General features: G+C 42.2%; 1 protein-coding gene across 1 annotated transcript; it reads left to right on the top strand.

The window, feature by feature from the left end:
• The first annotated feature begins 1,885 nt into the window (after positions 1-1,885).
• On the top strand, positions 1,886-9,254 carry Krt25 (keratin 25). Its single transcript, XM_028755153.1, has 8 exons — positions 1,886-2,356; positions 2,658-2,740; positions 3,338-3,494; positions 6,343-6,504; positions 6,588-6,713; positions 7,317-7,534; positions 8,173-8,240; positions 8,575-9,254. The coding sequence occupies exons 1-8, from the start codon at positions 1,940-1,942 to the stop codon at positions 8,682-8,684; spliced, it is 1,341 nt and encodes a 446-aa protein (XP_028610986.1). The 5' UTR covers positions 1,886-1,939; the 3' UTR covers positions 8,685-9,254.
• The last annotated feature ends 4,287 nt before the right edge of the window (positions 9,255-13,541 follow it).

The following is a 13,541-nucleotide window of genomic DNA, read 5'->3' on the forward strand; positions in this document are numbered from 1 at the left end:
CTTCAACAGATAACATGCTGAGAGAAATGGAGGGAAAATGAAGACTTCTGGTACTCACCTTACTCTATAAACAGACAAATTAAAATGGATTTAATGCTTAAAACTATGGCCTGGAAAATAAGGATACTAGAGAAAGCATAAGGAAAAACTTCCTGACATGTCTGGGAAAATCTTTTTATGATTTATTTTGTTTTTAATTATGTGTACATATATGTCTGTGTATCTGTGTGTGTGTGTGTGTGTGTGTGCCACATATTTGTGCAGTGCCTGTGGAGACCAGAAGAGGGCGTCAAATCTCCTGTAGCTGGAGGTAAAGGCAGTTGTGAGCTGCCAGATGTGGATGCTGGAAGTTAAATTTAAGTCATCTGGAAATGTGACAAATTGAAAAAAAAAAAACCTAAGCTAAAAATACAGTCAACAAATGCAAAATTAGAAACACAAAACTACAAAACACTAAAAATCTTCCTTAGAACAAAGGAACAGAGTAAAGAACTTCACTGTGAGAAAATACTGCGAAGGCAGTATCTAATAAGATTGCTTAGTATCCAAAATATGTAAATATATGTATCATATATATGAAACAATATATAAATATATGTGTATACAAATGTATAAATTATAAATTTCATATATAAATTATAAATACATAAAAATTTAGTACCCAAAGTATATGAAGAACTTAACTCAATAACAAGGAAGCAACCTGACTTACAAGGCATTCCTTTGCAGAAACTGTCAGCAAATCTGTAAAAAAGGAATTCAGCCTCACTCATCTTACAGAAGCACAAGGGGAGAATGTTGGTGGAGGGGTACAAAATTTCAGTTAGGAGAAATGAGTTCAGGAGATGCATTATTCATTAGGTGACTACATTAATGACAACGCAGGTTGTGCTTGAAAATTGCTGAGTGCAATGTAAATGTTCTCACCACAGAAATATGTAAGGGAAGCTTATGGTAATTTGCTGAGCTTAGTCATTCCATTGTGTGTGCATAACGAAACATCTTTGTGTGTGTGTGTGTGTGTGTGTGTGTGTGTGTGTGTGTGTAGATAAGAGTCATTTCAATTTGTCATTTAAATGTGGGCTTTTCATATTAAAGGTTTTCAATTAATATAAAGGAACCCACACCCAGTAAATAGTTACCTTCCCGTGACTTTCAACTGAGCTAAATAAACCACATAAGGATGAAATTGTTCCTTCCAAGTTGGCTTCAGATTCTGTGAGGTCAGGAAATACGGTGATGTCCTCCCAAACTCCCACAAAACATACCAGCAATTAGGGGTGTGTTCCTAATTACCAATGGATGAGAGGAGAAGACAACTATGCTCGGTCGTGTCAACAAAGTATGCTGCACATGTCAGCGGAATGGAAGCTAATTTTCCATCAGAACCATGATGAGGAATTCAGAACAAATGGACCAATCTAGTGAACGAAGGACCAAGTGCGGAGGAAATGTATAGCTGTTGCTCTTCTCGACCAGTGTAAGAAGAATCGAGACAGCAAAGCAGAGTCTCGGAAACTTCAAAACCTGTCTTGGCGAGATAATCCAAAACCCCCGATACCAAAACCCTACTCTGTGACCGAGCCGCAAGCATTATCTGTTTCGGCTGGAAGTAACGTATGACTCACTGGTAATTTTAAATTGTAATAATGAGCCTGACATTGCTCCACCCGGATCCATTTCTCAGATAAACGCTAACCTAGGGGCAACTGCCCTTCTACAGAAATGAGCCCAACAAAGTTAGTTACTAATTAGAAAAAATCATCCAATTACGCTAACTTGCTGAGGCTGGCAAGCCAGGCTTTACCCTATGTAGGCAGAATTTCATAGAACACCCTTTAGAATTGCCTATAAAAAGGCAAACAAAATCACTGGGGTCAGAAGGCACTCTATTCTGACTTTCAAGAACACAGTTCTGCGACACGCTTGCCCTGAGATCATGTCTCTTCGCCTTTCCAGTGGATCCAAGAGGTCCTATACTCGTCCCAGCACAGGATCGCTCAGGGGAGCCAGCTTTGGAGCTGGAAATGCTTGCGGCGTAGCAGGCATTGGAAGTGGCTTCTCCTGCGCCTTTGGGGGCAGCTCCACGGGAGGAAACACGGGGATGGCCAACTCCTGTGCTGGCTTTACTGTGAATGAGGGGGGCCTCCTCTCCGGCAATGAGAAGGTGACCATGCAGAACCTCAACGACCGCCTGGCCTCCTACCTGGAGAACGTGCAAGCACTGCAGGAGGCCAACGCTGACCTGGAGCAGAAGATCAAGGGCTGGTATGAGAAATTTGGACCTGGGTCGTGCCGCGGTCTGGATCATGACTACAGTAGATACTTCCCCATCATTGATGATCTTAAAAACCAGGTAAGAAATTACATTTTTGCATGTCACATTTATGTAGTTTACTATCTAAATGTCCTTTCTAGTAAAATTTTTTTATAAAAAGCTACATGTTTATTAGTAGTATTTTTAATGGCATTTCACGTTAGCGTTGGAAATAATCACGAAGTAGATTCACGTGTTTAACTTCATGTTGAAAAACGCCTTTGATTGATAGCCTAGCTGATTTTTATCATTAGCATTTTTCTAACATTAAAAAAAAAACTTTACCGTTTTAAATTATTGTGATAAATAGCCTTTTAAAAGTCAAACTCCTGGTTTGCAGATTATCACTTCCACCACGAGCAATGCCAACGCTGTTCTGCAGATTGACAATGCCAGGCTCACGGCTGATGACTTCAGACTCAAGTAAGTCGTCACGGAGCGAAAAGAATCCATGGCGATTCGTGCAGTCTTAATTCAGAGGGGTGATTTTTTTTTTTTAAATCCTTTCATCAAATTCTAGTCAGTCTCGTTACATTGTTGGAAAGTGCTTGGATTTAAAGTAAGCAGGATGAACTCATGGGGTGAAAAGAATGTTGGAGCCGGAGGATGAAGGCTCAGTCACCGGCTCCTGAGCTCTAAGTTAAAAAAAAAAAAAAGACCCGAAAATGGGAGGGGCCATGTTGGGGTTATCTAAGGGGAGTGGGAGGGAGAGCTAGGAAGCTAGAGGTGTATATGAGCAAAACATGTCTTTTAGAAAAAGAGAGAGAGGGAATGCTATCACTAGTCTATACATTGGCTAGTTTTAGTGATTATTTATAAAACTAGAGCCCAGTAATCTACTTGTTTTGTTAAATGCCTCTCACATTTAAAAAAAAAAAATGTGTTGTAATATACTTTAAAGAAGTCACGAAAGTGCCCAGATTTGCCACTTCAGGAGTCCCAAGTATATATATCCATGATTGGTGACTGTCTCCAACCATGTGGCAAACTGGAAAAAAAAAATCACTGATACTTCCGTAGGTACGAGAATGAGCTGGCTCTCCACCAGAGTGTAGAGGCCGACGTCAACGGGCTGCGCAGGGTTCTGGATGAAATCACCCTATGCCGCACTGACCTGGAGATTCAGTTCGAAACCCTGAGTGAGGAGCTGACTTACCTCAAGAAGAACCACAAAGAGGTAAGAGACATGGCGGGGCCGGCAGGCTGCCACCTCTCAGCAGATTAACACCTCCCCTCATAAACAAGAAATTGCTCTAAAGACTCACTGTTCACCCCACAGGAGGCCAGCTTGTCTTCGTAGGTGTTATTCACCTTTATTCTTGTGCCCATTTTCCCACGGCTGGAGGGGAGGGGGGCTTGAATCATGCTTTCCAGAACAATCAGGCTTCTAAGATCAGCGGCTGGCTGTCATTATCGCTAAATTAAGCAGATTACTTAGACAATTATACCAAATTAGATGAAATGAATGTGTTTTAAAGGACATCCTTAAGAAGACTGAGTCTAAATTTCTACATAACAGCAGCGCACATTAACCTCATACATTAAGTACTCAGTCTTAATAGTAAGGCTTTTTTTTAATATATTAGTATTAATACTTTGAGAATTCAATATATGTTGATCTTATCCACCCTCCCTCCCCCCACCCTTCCCATCTCCATCCTCTCCATCTTTATCTCCTCACCCACCCATCTTTGAGTTTTCTTCTCCCCTACCCACATCAAGTCCACCAAGTGTTGCTTAGTTACTCTTGGAAATGCAGCCTGGAGTGTAATTTCTACCAGGGGTCACCTTGCTGGAGAAAACTGACTCTCCCTCTCCCGATGCTAGCAAATGCCAGTAGATCCTCAGTAGGGTAAGGTTTGGTGCCCAGATCTCCAACTCCATGCTTCGATTTTCTGTGGCTTGAGCTTGTGTGAGTCAAGCTTTGTTGTAAACGCTGTCACTGTCACTGTGAATTCATACATGCAACCACCCTATCGGGTCCAGAAATCACTCCTACCTTGACATCATGCACCACCTCTGGTTCTTCTGATCTCTCTACACCTTCTTCCACAATTAGTCCGGAGCCTTGAAGGCGGCAGTGTGATACACATGTTCCATTTAGCGCTTAAAATATTCTTTTGTTTTTTTTTTTGCTTTTCCAGAGCTATTTATGTATGTATATGAGTGTTCTGTTTACATGTATGCCTTCATGACAGAGAGGGCATCAGATCCCATTATAAATGGTTGTGAGCCACCATGTGGGTGCTTGGAATTGAACCCAGAACCTCTGGAAAAACAGCCAGGGCTCTTAACCCCTGAGCCATCTCTCCAGTCCCTGAAATATTCTTAATAGACACAGTGATAAAGGTGAGATTAAACTGTTATACTAGAACTTACACTTCCAGACACGTAGCATCCTTTGGAAGTGCTCACTTGACCACAAAGTCATTGTTTTAACAGTCCATATTTTCTGTACTAAAAAAAAAAAAAGAAAGAAAAGAAAAGAAAAAAGAAATGAGGGGAAAGGGGTAATATTTTAAATCTTTAGTATTTTTTAAATTGTTGAGGATCAATAGTTAGCACAAAAGCTTAAATCAGAAGCAAAGGCTAACGTGCTACTTGGTTAGTCATGAGGCTAATTTGTAAATTAAACTATTTGAATTACAGCATTCGTTTGGCTCTATGTGTTTACATGTGACTATAATCCATGGTAGTTACTCAAGGAATCATTGATAAATTAGGAGCAATTGATTTTTAAAAATGCTTCACTTATGGACAACCCACAGATTTTCCTTTGGTTTTATCTTACTTTTTTGTTTGATGTTTGTTTGTTTGCTTGCTTGCTTGCTTGCTTGCTTGCTTGCTTGCTTGCTTGCTTTGTTGTTGAACTGGGAATGTTTTCACTAAATCCTGTGGTCTTTAAAGCCACATGCAGAGACAGAGGTAGAGCATCTACCAGGAAGGACATTATATAAGGACCTGGGGAATTGGCTTCATGGAGGAAAGCAGGCTGCCCTAACTCAGGAGTGCGGAGGAAGGGCTCTACAGCAGAAGGCCAACCTACAATGTGTCAGTTTCATAGACTTGGCAGGGACACCTGTGTCTATAGATACACTTAGAACTGTTGGCCAACAGCATGCCATGCAAACAGAATACTGCAGTCTTTGGCAGCAGAACAGATTCCTGCTCTCCAGATGACAGGAATCACAGTAGCCAGCATTCACAAGGCAAACAATACTGAAAAGTCACAGTATTATTAATAATCCTTCCACTTCTCTTACCACCACCCAGAGAAGGATTTTTATAAGGGGCTTCAATCTTCAGATAAATCGTAACTTTCCCAAATTAACATAGTTACAATTGGCCAGAGCCAGAAATCTCACAGGGATCTCTCTGACTGGAAAGTCCAAAAGGGTACTTCATAACAATTGTGTAAACTTAACAAATATCTGGATCCTTCTTTTCCTACACACATTCCCAGGCATGTACACGTGTGCATACACACACACACACACATAAACACATACTTATTTATCTAGTTATGTCATTTCTACTGTTTCAAATTATCTGAACTCAACCTTTTGGCTATGCTCAAGCTATGTCTTCAGGGAGCTGCGTGATCTCTACTTAATCCAAGAATAAGGACTAAAAGCATATTTAAGCAATCCAGATAAGAGCCAGAGGACTATTCTTTTAAACGGTTTAAGGACTTGTATTTGTGAAGGAGTGAAGGCTTACTCTGTGTCTCAGAGCTAAACTGAGGACTTGCAGCCTCAGGAACAGGATTTGACTCACAGTAATTAATAATTAATAATTAATAATAGACTCTGGAACCTTTAAGATTCTTTCAGAACGAGGCAGCCTACTTGATGAGATAGTTATCTTCATTGGCCTCAAGAGGTAAGTCAAATGGGTAGGAGCTATAAAATGTGACGAGATGGTCAATACAGAGCCAAGGAGCGAAACCAGGGCTCTCCCAAAGCTAAACTGCTAGCCTCCATGAAAGTCCTGCTTGACTGAGCTCAACATCTCTCTGCCCCCAGGAAATGCAAGCTCTGCAGTGCGCAGCCGGAGGCAACGTGAACGTGGAGATGAACGCAGCCCCGGGCGTGGACCTCACGGTCCTGCTGAACAACATGAGAGCCGAGTACGAGGCCCTGGCTGAACAGAACCGCAGGGATGCCGAGGCCTGGTTCCAGGAAAAGGTGATTCTCGCCGGACAATGCTGTCCCTGTGTTTTTGTGCTGTTCCCAAAACTAAAATCTGCCCCTCTTGGATGTCATTTCAGAGCGCTTCGCTGCAGCAGCAGATCACCGAGGACGTGGGTGCCACCACCTCAGCCAGGAATGAGCTGACCGAAATGAAGCGCACGCTCCAAACCCTGGAGATTGAACTACAGTCTCTCCTGGCCACGGTATGAAGGAATTTCCTATGGCTCCCTAACTTTGTTTTAAATTTCCACATACTGGCTTAAAAGCCCCACTTGCTACCGAAAAGATATACACATATACTTTTGTTCTGTTTTGGTTTTTAAAGATTTATTTATTTTTTTAACATACTGAATTCTAAAGTTTTATATTTTGCACTTTCGATTCTTTTTTTAATATTTATTTATTTATCTATTTATTTAATATATATGAGTACATTGTAGCTGTCTTCAGACTCACCAGAAGAGGGCACCAGATCCCATTACAGAAGGTCATGAGCCACCCTGTGGTTTCTGGGAATCGAACTCAGGACCTCTGGAAAAGCAGTCAGTGCTCGTAACTGCTGAGCCATCTCTCCAACCCCGGGCTTGTGTTTGTTTGTTTGTTTGTCTGTCTGTTTTTGTTTTTGAGATAGGATTTCGTATATGGCTCTGACTGGACTGGAACTCAGTGTGTAGACCAGGTTGGCCTGGAACTCACAAAGATCTACCTGCCTCTGCCTTCCAAGTGCTGGCTTTAAAGGAATGAGCTAGTGACAGCTAGCTGAATAGCAATGCATCCTCTCACCCACTCTCTGTTCTTCCTGACAGAAACACTCTCTGGAGTGCTCCCTGACAGAGACCGAGGGCAACTACTGCACACAGCTGGCTCAGATCCAGGCTCAGATCAGCGCCCTGGAGGAGCAGCTGCACCAGGTGAGGACGGAGACCGAGGGCCAGAAGCTGGAATATGAACAACTGCTGAACGTCAAGGCCCACCTGGAGAAGGAGATCGAGACCTACTGCCTCCTCATAGGAGGGGATGAAGGGTAGGTGAAGGGTTTTATGTGGAAAACACTGTTTGCATTCCATCCTCTGAGTCCACCTCTTCCACGTCAGTGGATTCCAACACCCACAGCAGAACACAATCACAAAGAAAGCAGTGCATTGGTGCTGGATGTGCACAGCTTCCTCTTGATCTAATGGCAGCTACTTGCACAACGTTTGCACTAGTCAGGGTTGTAAGTGACCCGGAGAGTCAAGGTATAGCAGAATGTCAGTAGGTTTTAGGTAAACTCTATGCAACCTGAGCGATGATTTTTGAACATTCTTTGCCTCTGAATCCATTACAATCACAGAACCTTTCTCCACTGATGCTGAGGGATAACCATCCTGAAATGTACTTAACTATTAGATCCACGACCAGACTGTAACAAATGCAGCTGTCTCTGTTACCATGGATGCTAAGTGTTAAGCATCTGCACTCCATTGCCAAGAAAGGAATCAGCAGCATTAAACAAAATCCAACACAGAAAGGAGTCAAGATTAAAACTGTCACTTCTTAATGTTAGAGTGGTTTCAGCTGTGACCCACTGAACCCGTCCTCCAAAGAGCAAGAAAAATTCTAATACTGGATCTGGAACAGAAGGGCTTCCCTCCATGTTATTCTTCTGTGGTGTCTTCACAGGGCCTGTAAGTCTGCGAGTTACAAGTCTAAAGATTATGGATCTGGAAATGCCGGAAACCAAATCAAAGGTAATAAAAGGGAAATTCCATTGTTCTGTCAGCCCAGCTTACTTCCAGTACACAGGTCATTGTTCTTGCGCTACAGTAAGACTTAGAGTAGATACCATTGCATGCTAGATGTCTAACCTTAGACATGTATGCTTATCTTCAATAAAGTCAAAAGTCACCATGATGTGGCCTAACCAGGTAATCAAAATTCACCAAAGATGAATCATATTTGTGCTCTCTACGTATTCTAACCTACTTTTGGAAGAAAAAAAAACATCTTATTATTCCTTTATGTACCTTCTTATTCATTTCCTTCTTGCTAGCTAAAAATCTTCCTTTAACTTGCATTTTTCAGATTCAGCCAAAGCCATAGTGGTGAAGAAAGTCCTAGAAGAGGTGGACCAGCGCAGCAAGATTCTTACCACTAGGCTCCACTCCCTGGAAGAGAAATCTCAAAGCAATTAGCAACGATCATGAGCAAAGAAAGAAGAAAAAAAAAAGCTTCAGAGAAGACAAGGCGTGAAATGCATCTGGGAAATGAGCAAGCCTATGAAAACATGTCTGTCCTGTTGTCTTCTGTTCCTTTCTCCTTCTGAGCCAGCAGCCACAGAACTCCCCATCCATCTGGAGGGATGCCGCTTGTGAACGTGAGGGCTCTCCTGATTACCCTACAGCCATCTGTCAGCTGTTCTTTACAGTCAATAAACCTTCCTTGAGCAACTTACCTCTAGTGGCTGCCATTGTCTTGTCTTTGAAAGGTCCGTGCCTGTGCTGCAGATTGTGAACATGTAGCAACTTTGGATTTGTGTAGAAAGTTTATACACTAATTAACAGGTCTTCCCCCTTAGGTTTTCACAAGAATTTCTAGACAAGGTCAGAGAGAGTAAAAGTATTTCCGCTGACATTTTGACAGAAGCAGCCTATTTCCTGTCACCATTGGCAAATGTACACCTGGCATATTCTTCATCTCCACCTGGGAATAAAGAAAGCATTTGTCTCAAAGCGTCGTACTGAAGTGAGGTAGACATCCAATAAGTACTAACTTAGCTTCAATTTTAATACTTATCATGATTGAATTTTCAAAATCACTGCCCCTTACAAATATAATGTTACAGCAATATTACAAATATAGGAGAGGTTAGAGCAAAAGTTGGCTTAGAATCCAAATCATATTAATAGAGACTTGTGGTTTTGTCACTGTCCTTATTAGTGTAAATTCATATTACATAAGAATGTGCTTTGTTATGACACGTTCATGCTTGAATATGACGTGTTTTGAGCATATGCACTCCCAAGATACTTTTGGCCCCCAACTCCTGCTGATCCCCTTTCTCTTCACAATGAGTTCTATTTTCATGTCGTGTGTGTGTGTGCGCGCGCGCGTGCACATGTACTTGTGATATGTTTTATAGAGTGTGGTACAGTGTGGTGGGATGGGTGCTGAGGCATTCCCCCCCCCTGAGGTGCCAGAGTTTATTTGGGGACCTGGGGAGGGGGGCTGAGAAGGGAGTAGAGGCAGAGAAAGAGAGGGGACAGAGAAAGACAGAGAGAGAAAGGACAGAGAAAGAAGAGGCTGGCTGTGAACACTTAGAGGGGGTGGGGGAGGACAGAAAGGGAGAAAGGGGGAGGAGAGAGTGAGGAGAGGTCAAACAGTCCTTTTATAGCAAGCCAGGCCTACCTAGCTGTTGTTAGGTAGCTGTTGAGCAGAGCCTAGAAGGAATGCTAACATGCTAACAACTTATATGTGGGAAGAGGGGGAGTATGTTTCAATGGATTTCATCATTAAAGTTGCTCAAAATCCTCAGGAATAGATGGGAGCTCTCATCCATCTATCTTTAAGGTTATATCATACCAAATATTTACAACTCTTCACCCCTCATAAAGACAATATGTTAGTCTGGCATGTTGAATGTTTTGACATTACAACATGATGCTGTCATCTACAGATGTGTTGAGCTGTATTCATGACTATGACCATGGGCCACAGGTTTCTTAGATCAAAGGTAGCCTGTTAGCTGAGCCTTGTCTCTCTGTGGATGAACTATCTACCTTTTAACCCATTTGGGAATTCTTCCTTTAGGGCTCTGTGTGAAAGCATCAAAGAGAAAAGACGATGATGTCATTTAAGAACATGGGAATTATCTGATACAATCTTAGCTATAAACCACTAAAGCCAGAATACCAGGTTATGTGAATCAAAAACATTGCAGTCTCACAGAAAATTCCACCTCAAAAAATATTTCATGGGATCTGAAGAGATGGCTCAGCAGTTAAGAGTACTGACTGCTCTTCCAGAGGTCCTGAGTTCAATTCCCAGAAACCACAGGGTGGCTCATGACCTTCTGTAATGGAATCTGCTGCTCTCTTCTGTCTTGCATACATGCAGACAGAGCACTCATACACCTAAAATATGTAAATAAATATTTTTTTAAAATATTTCATAATTGCTAAAAACTGCTGAAAGCAACCTGGATCCCTCTTCTCTGACTACCATCCAACCTTCCTTCATTATCTACACCGATGCTCCCAAATGTAAATCTGTATACAACTATACATGCATTGTCACAAGCCTACGTGCTTAAAAGGGGAAAGTTTTAATATATGTAAATGAATCATACACGGCGGTCTACTGAAATGCTTTTACCATCTCCTGAGAAATTTCTAAATATCTCTTCCCAATGTCTTTGATGCCATTACTCTCTAGCTTGATATCCGTCCTAAAAAAAGAATTTATACCATAGAAATTGGCAAACACCACAAAATAGGATTTACCTCTCCCTTGAACATGTGTGTACACACAAATCATAGAGTTCTTACTACCTTCCAGTGGGTGTCTACTGCCTGAAACACGAAACTTAAACATCTTTCAAGTCTTTTTCAACAACTAGAGATTACTTTTCTTGAGAACATAGTATTATGGGTTTTATCTGCTTGGCTATATAAAAAGGCATGCTCTCGCTTCGGGGGCCAGCAAAATGGCTCAGTGAGCAAAGGTGCTTGCTGCTAAGCCTAATGACCCAAGTTCAATCCCTAAGATCCACATGGCAGGAGATGAACAATTTGAACCTGTACATGTCTGCTGTAGCACATGAACACACACACACACATACAAGGGGGGGGGGAGAGGGAGAAGGAGAGGGAGAAGAAGAGGGAGAGGGGGAGAGGGAGAGGGAGAAGGAGAGGGAGAGGGAGAGAGAGAACAAATAAAACTGAAAAAAGATATAATTTAAAGTAATTTTGAGTAGCATTTTTTCCTGTGCTTGCAATCTCCGAGTAGATTACATGTGATGTGTGTCATATGGTGGCTTAAATGTTTACTGGCTAATAAAACTGTTTTCTGGAGCTGGAATGATGGCTCAGTAGTTAAGAACACTGGTTGCTCTTCCAAAGGACTGGCATTCAATTCCCAATAGCTACTTGGTGACTCACAACTGCCTATAATTCCAGTCCAAGGAAATCCAACATTGCCCAGACCATCCCACCATCCATGTGGGCCCAGTAGGAAAATGAGACTCTAATGCTTAAATTATCCAAAAGCTTATGTATTTGGTAATGATCAGTAACAAGATGCCCATACAATCAGAAGTGTAACCCAATACCCAACCTAGATATACCAACTACCTTTGACTGCTACAGACACATGAACATTCACCTCCATGTTCCCCTCTCTCTCATTCCTCTCTCGCCTAGCTCCTCCTCTTCCTTCTCCTCCTCCTCTCCTTACTCCTCCTCTTCCTCTCCTTACTCCTCCCACCTTAGCTCCTCCTACAGGAAAGGGAAGGGAGAAAAAATAAAAGTTGAGAATTGAGGAGATAAAATGCAGGTAAACAAGATAGATGGGGGGGCATGGAAATGCCATTTTGAAATGTACTATTTTAAGTGATTAATAGACACTAATTAAATAATGTTTTGTCGGGGCTGAAGAGATGCCCTAGAGGTTAAGAGTACTAGCTGCTCTTCTTAGTGGTACTGAGTTCAATTCCCAGCAACTACCTGATGGCTCATAACCATCTATATTGAGATCTTGTGACTTCTTCTGGCCTGCAAACATACATGCAGGCAGAATGCTGTATACATCATAAATAAATCTTTTTTTTTAATTGTCTTAGCTATAGTTTGGTTCCACCTGCTGTCCAAAAACTATAATTACAGTAGCCCATCATCTCAAGGGCTAGGGGCACAATGTGCAGAATAGAAGCCAAGAAACCGTTGCTGTGGGTCTAAATTCCCTACAGTTCCCTAAGACATGAAGGGTTCTCATGACTCTTGTCCTGTGTGGCCAGTGGACATGATGAACTCCTCAGTGTGTAAACTTGAGAGCAGATCTATGAGCAAGCCATAAGAGGATCCCTGAGAGATGAGCCCAGGCTGCACAGGAACAATCCATGGACTGAGAATGGCCAGGCAGCATCGCATACTGCCGCGAGTCCAGCGTGATTCCTATCGAAGCAAGCAAATTTAAGTAAGAAATGCTGTTTTCAATGTCAAACAAGCCCTTAATAATGTTAAGTACTCATTTATCAAGAGAGTACAGAAAAGTCGTCAACACCTTGCCAGATGGAGGGTGAGTTGGCAAAATCATCCGAACAATAATATAGCAACAGGCTCCAGATAATGTTTCCATAAAGCCAGTGAGTCCCCTTTTAGGATTCTGTCTTTATAATAATCAATTATTAATACCTGCCTGTTCTTGCCAGCTGCTTATCATAGGAAAACCTCACACACAATAAAATGTCCATCAACCAGAGTGAGTAAGTGCAGTCAGAAAGCACCCTCTACTAGGGATCATAACACAGACATTAAAAATGCCCAAGCTAGCCAGGCAGTGATAGTGAATGCCTTTAATCCCAGCACTTAGGAGGCAGAGCTAGGTGGACCTCTGAGTTCAAGGCCAGCCTGGTCTATAGAGTGAGTTCTAGGACAGTCAGGGCTGTTAACACAGAGAAACCCTGCCTGAAAACAAATTAACTGCAAGTTCATTCATTGACCTGAAGAGATATTAGTCATTCACTGGAAAATGAAAAGTAGAGATCCAGTATGACCTAGCTTGTAGAACCGTGAAAGGCAGCCTGATTCCTGGTTGAGCACAGGCTGGAAACTGCCAGAGACCCCTGGTGACCCTGAGGGGCCCCAGGTGGGATGAAGGTGACCCTAAGGAACAGCATGTGTTTTGCCATTCTCCCAGACTCCAGGCTCCTGACAGGAGGCCTCCTTAGATTTGGTCCTTTCATCATGTAGGGCAATACCCACTAGCCCCTCCACAGGTAAAGGCCGTAACTACAGGCCACTGAGCCTCAAGACAGACTCCATATTAATGAGGTA

The sequence above is a fragment of the Grammomys surdaster genome, unplaced genomic scaffold (genome assembly GCF_004785775.1).
Source record: "Grammomys surdaster isolate TR1022 unplaced genomic scaffold, NIH_TR_1.0 126048, whole genome shotgun sequence".
NCBI classification, from domain to species: Eukaryota; Metazoa; Chordata; class Mammalia; order Rodentia; family Muridae; genus Grammomys; species Grammomys surdaster.

Excerpts from the sequence above, each read along its gene's own strand:
- Krt25 (XM_028755153.1), top strand. The coding sequence starts at position 1,940 with ATGTCTCTTCGCCTTTCCAGTGGATCCAAGAGGTCCTATACTCGTCCC. Across the intron at positions 6,505-6,587 it reads AGGCCTGGTTCCAGGAAAAG|AGCGCTTCGCTGCAGCAGCA; the intron begins GTGATTCTCGCC and ends ATGTCATTTCAG. Across the intron at positions 6,714-7,316 it reads TACAGTCTCTCCTGGCCACG|AAACACTCTCTGGAGTGCTC; the intron begins GTATGAAGGAAT and ends TCTTCCTGACAG.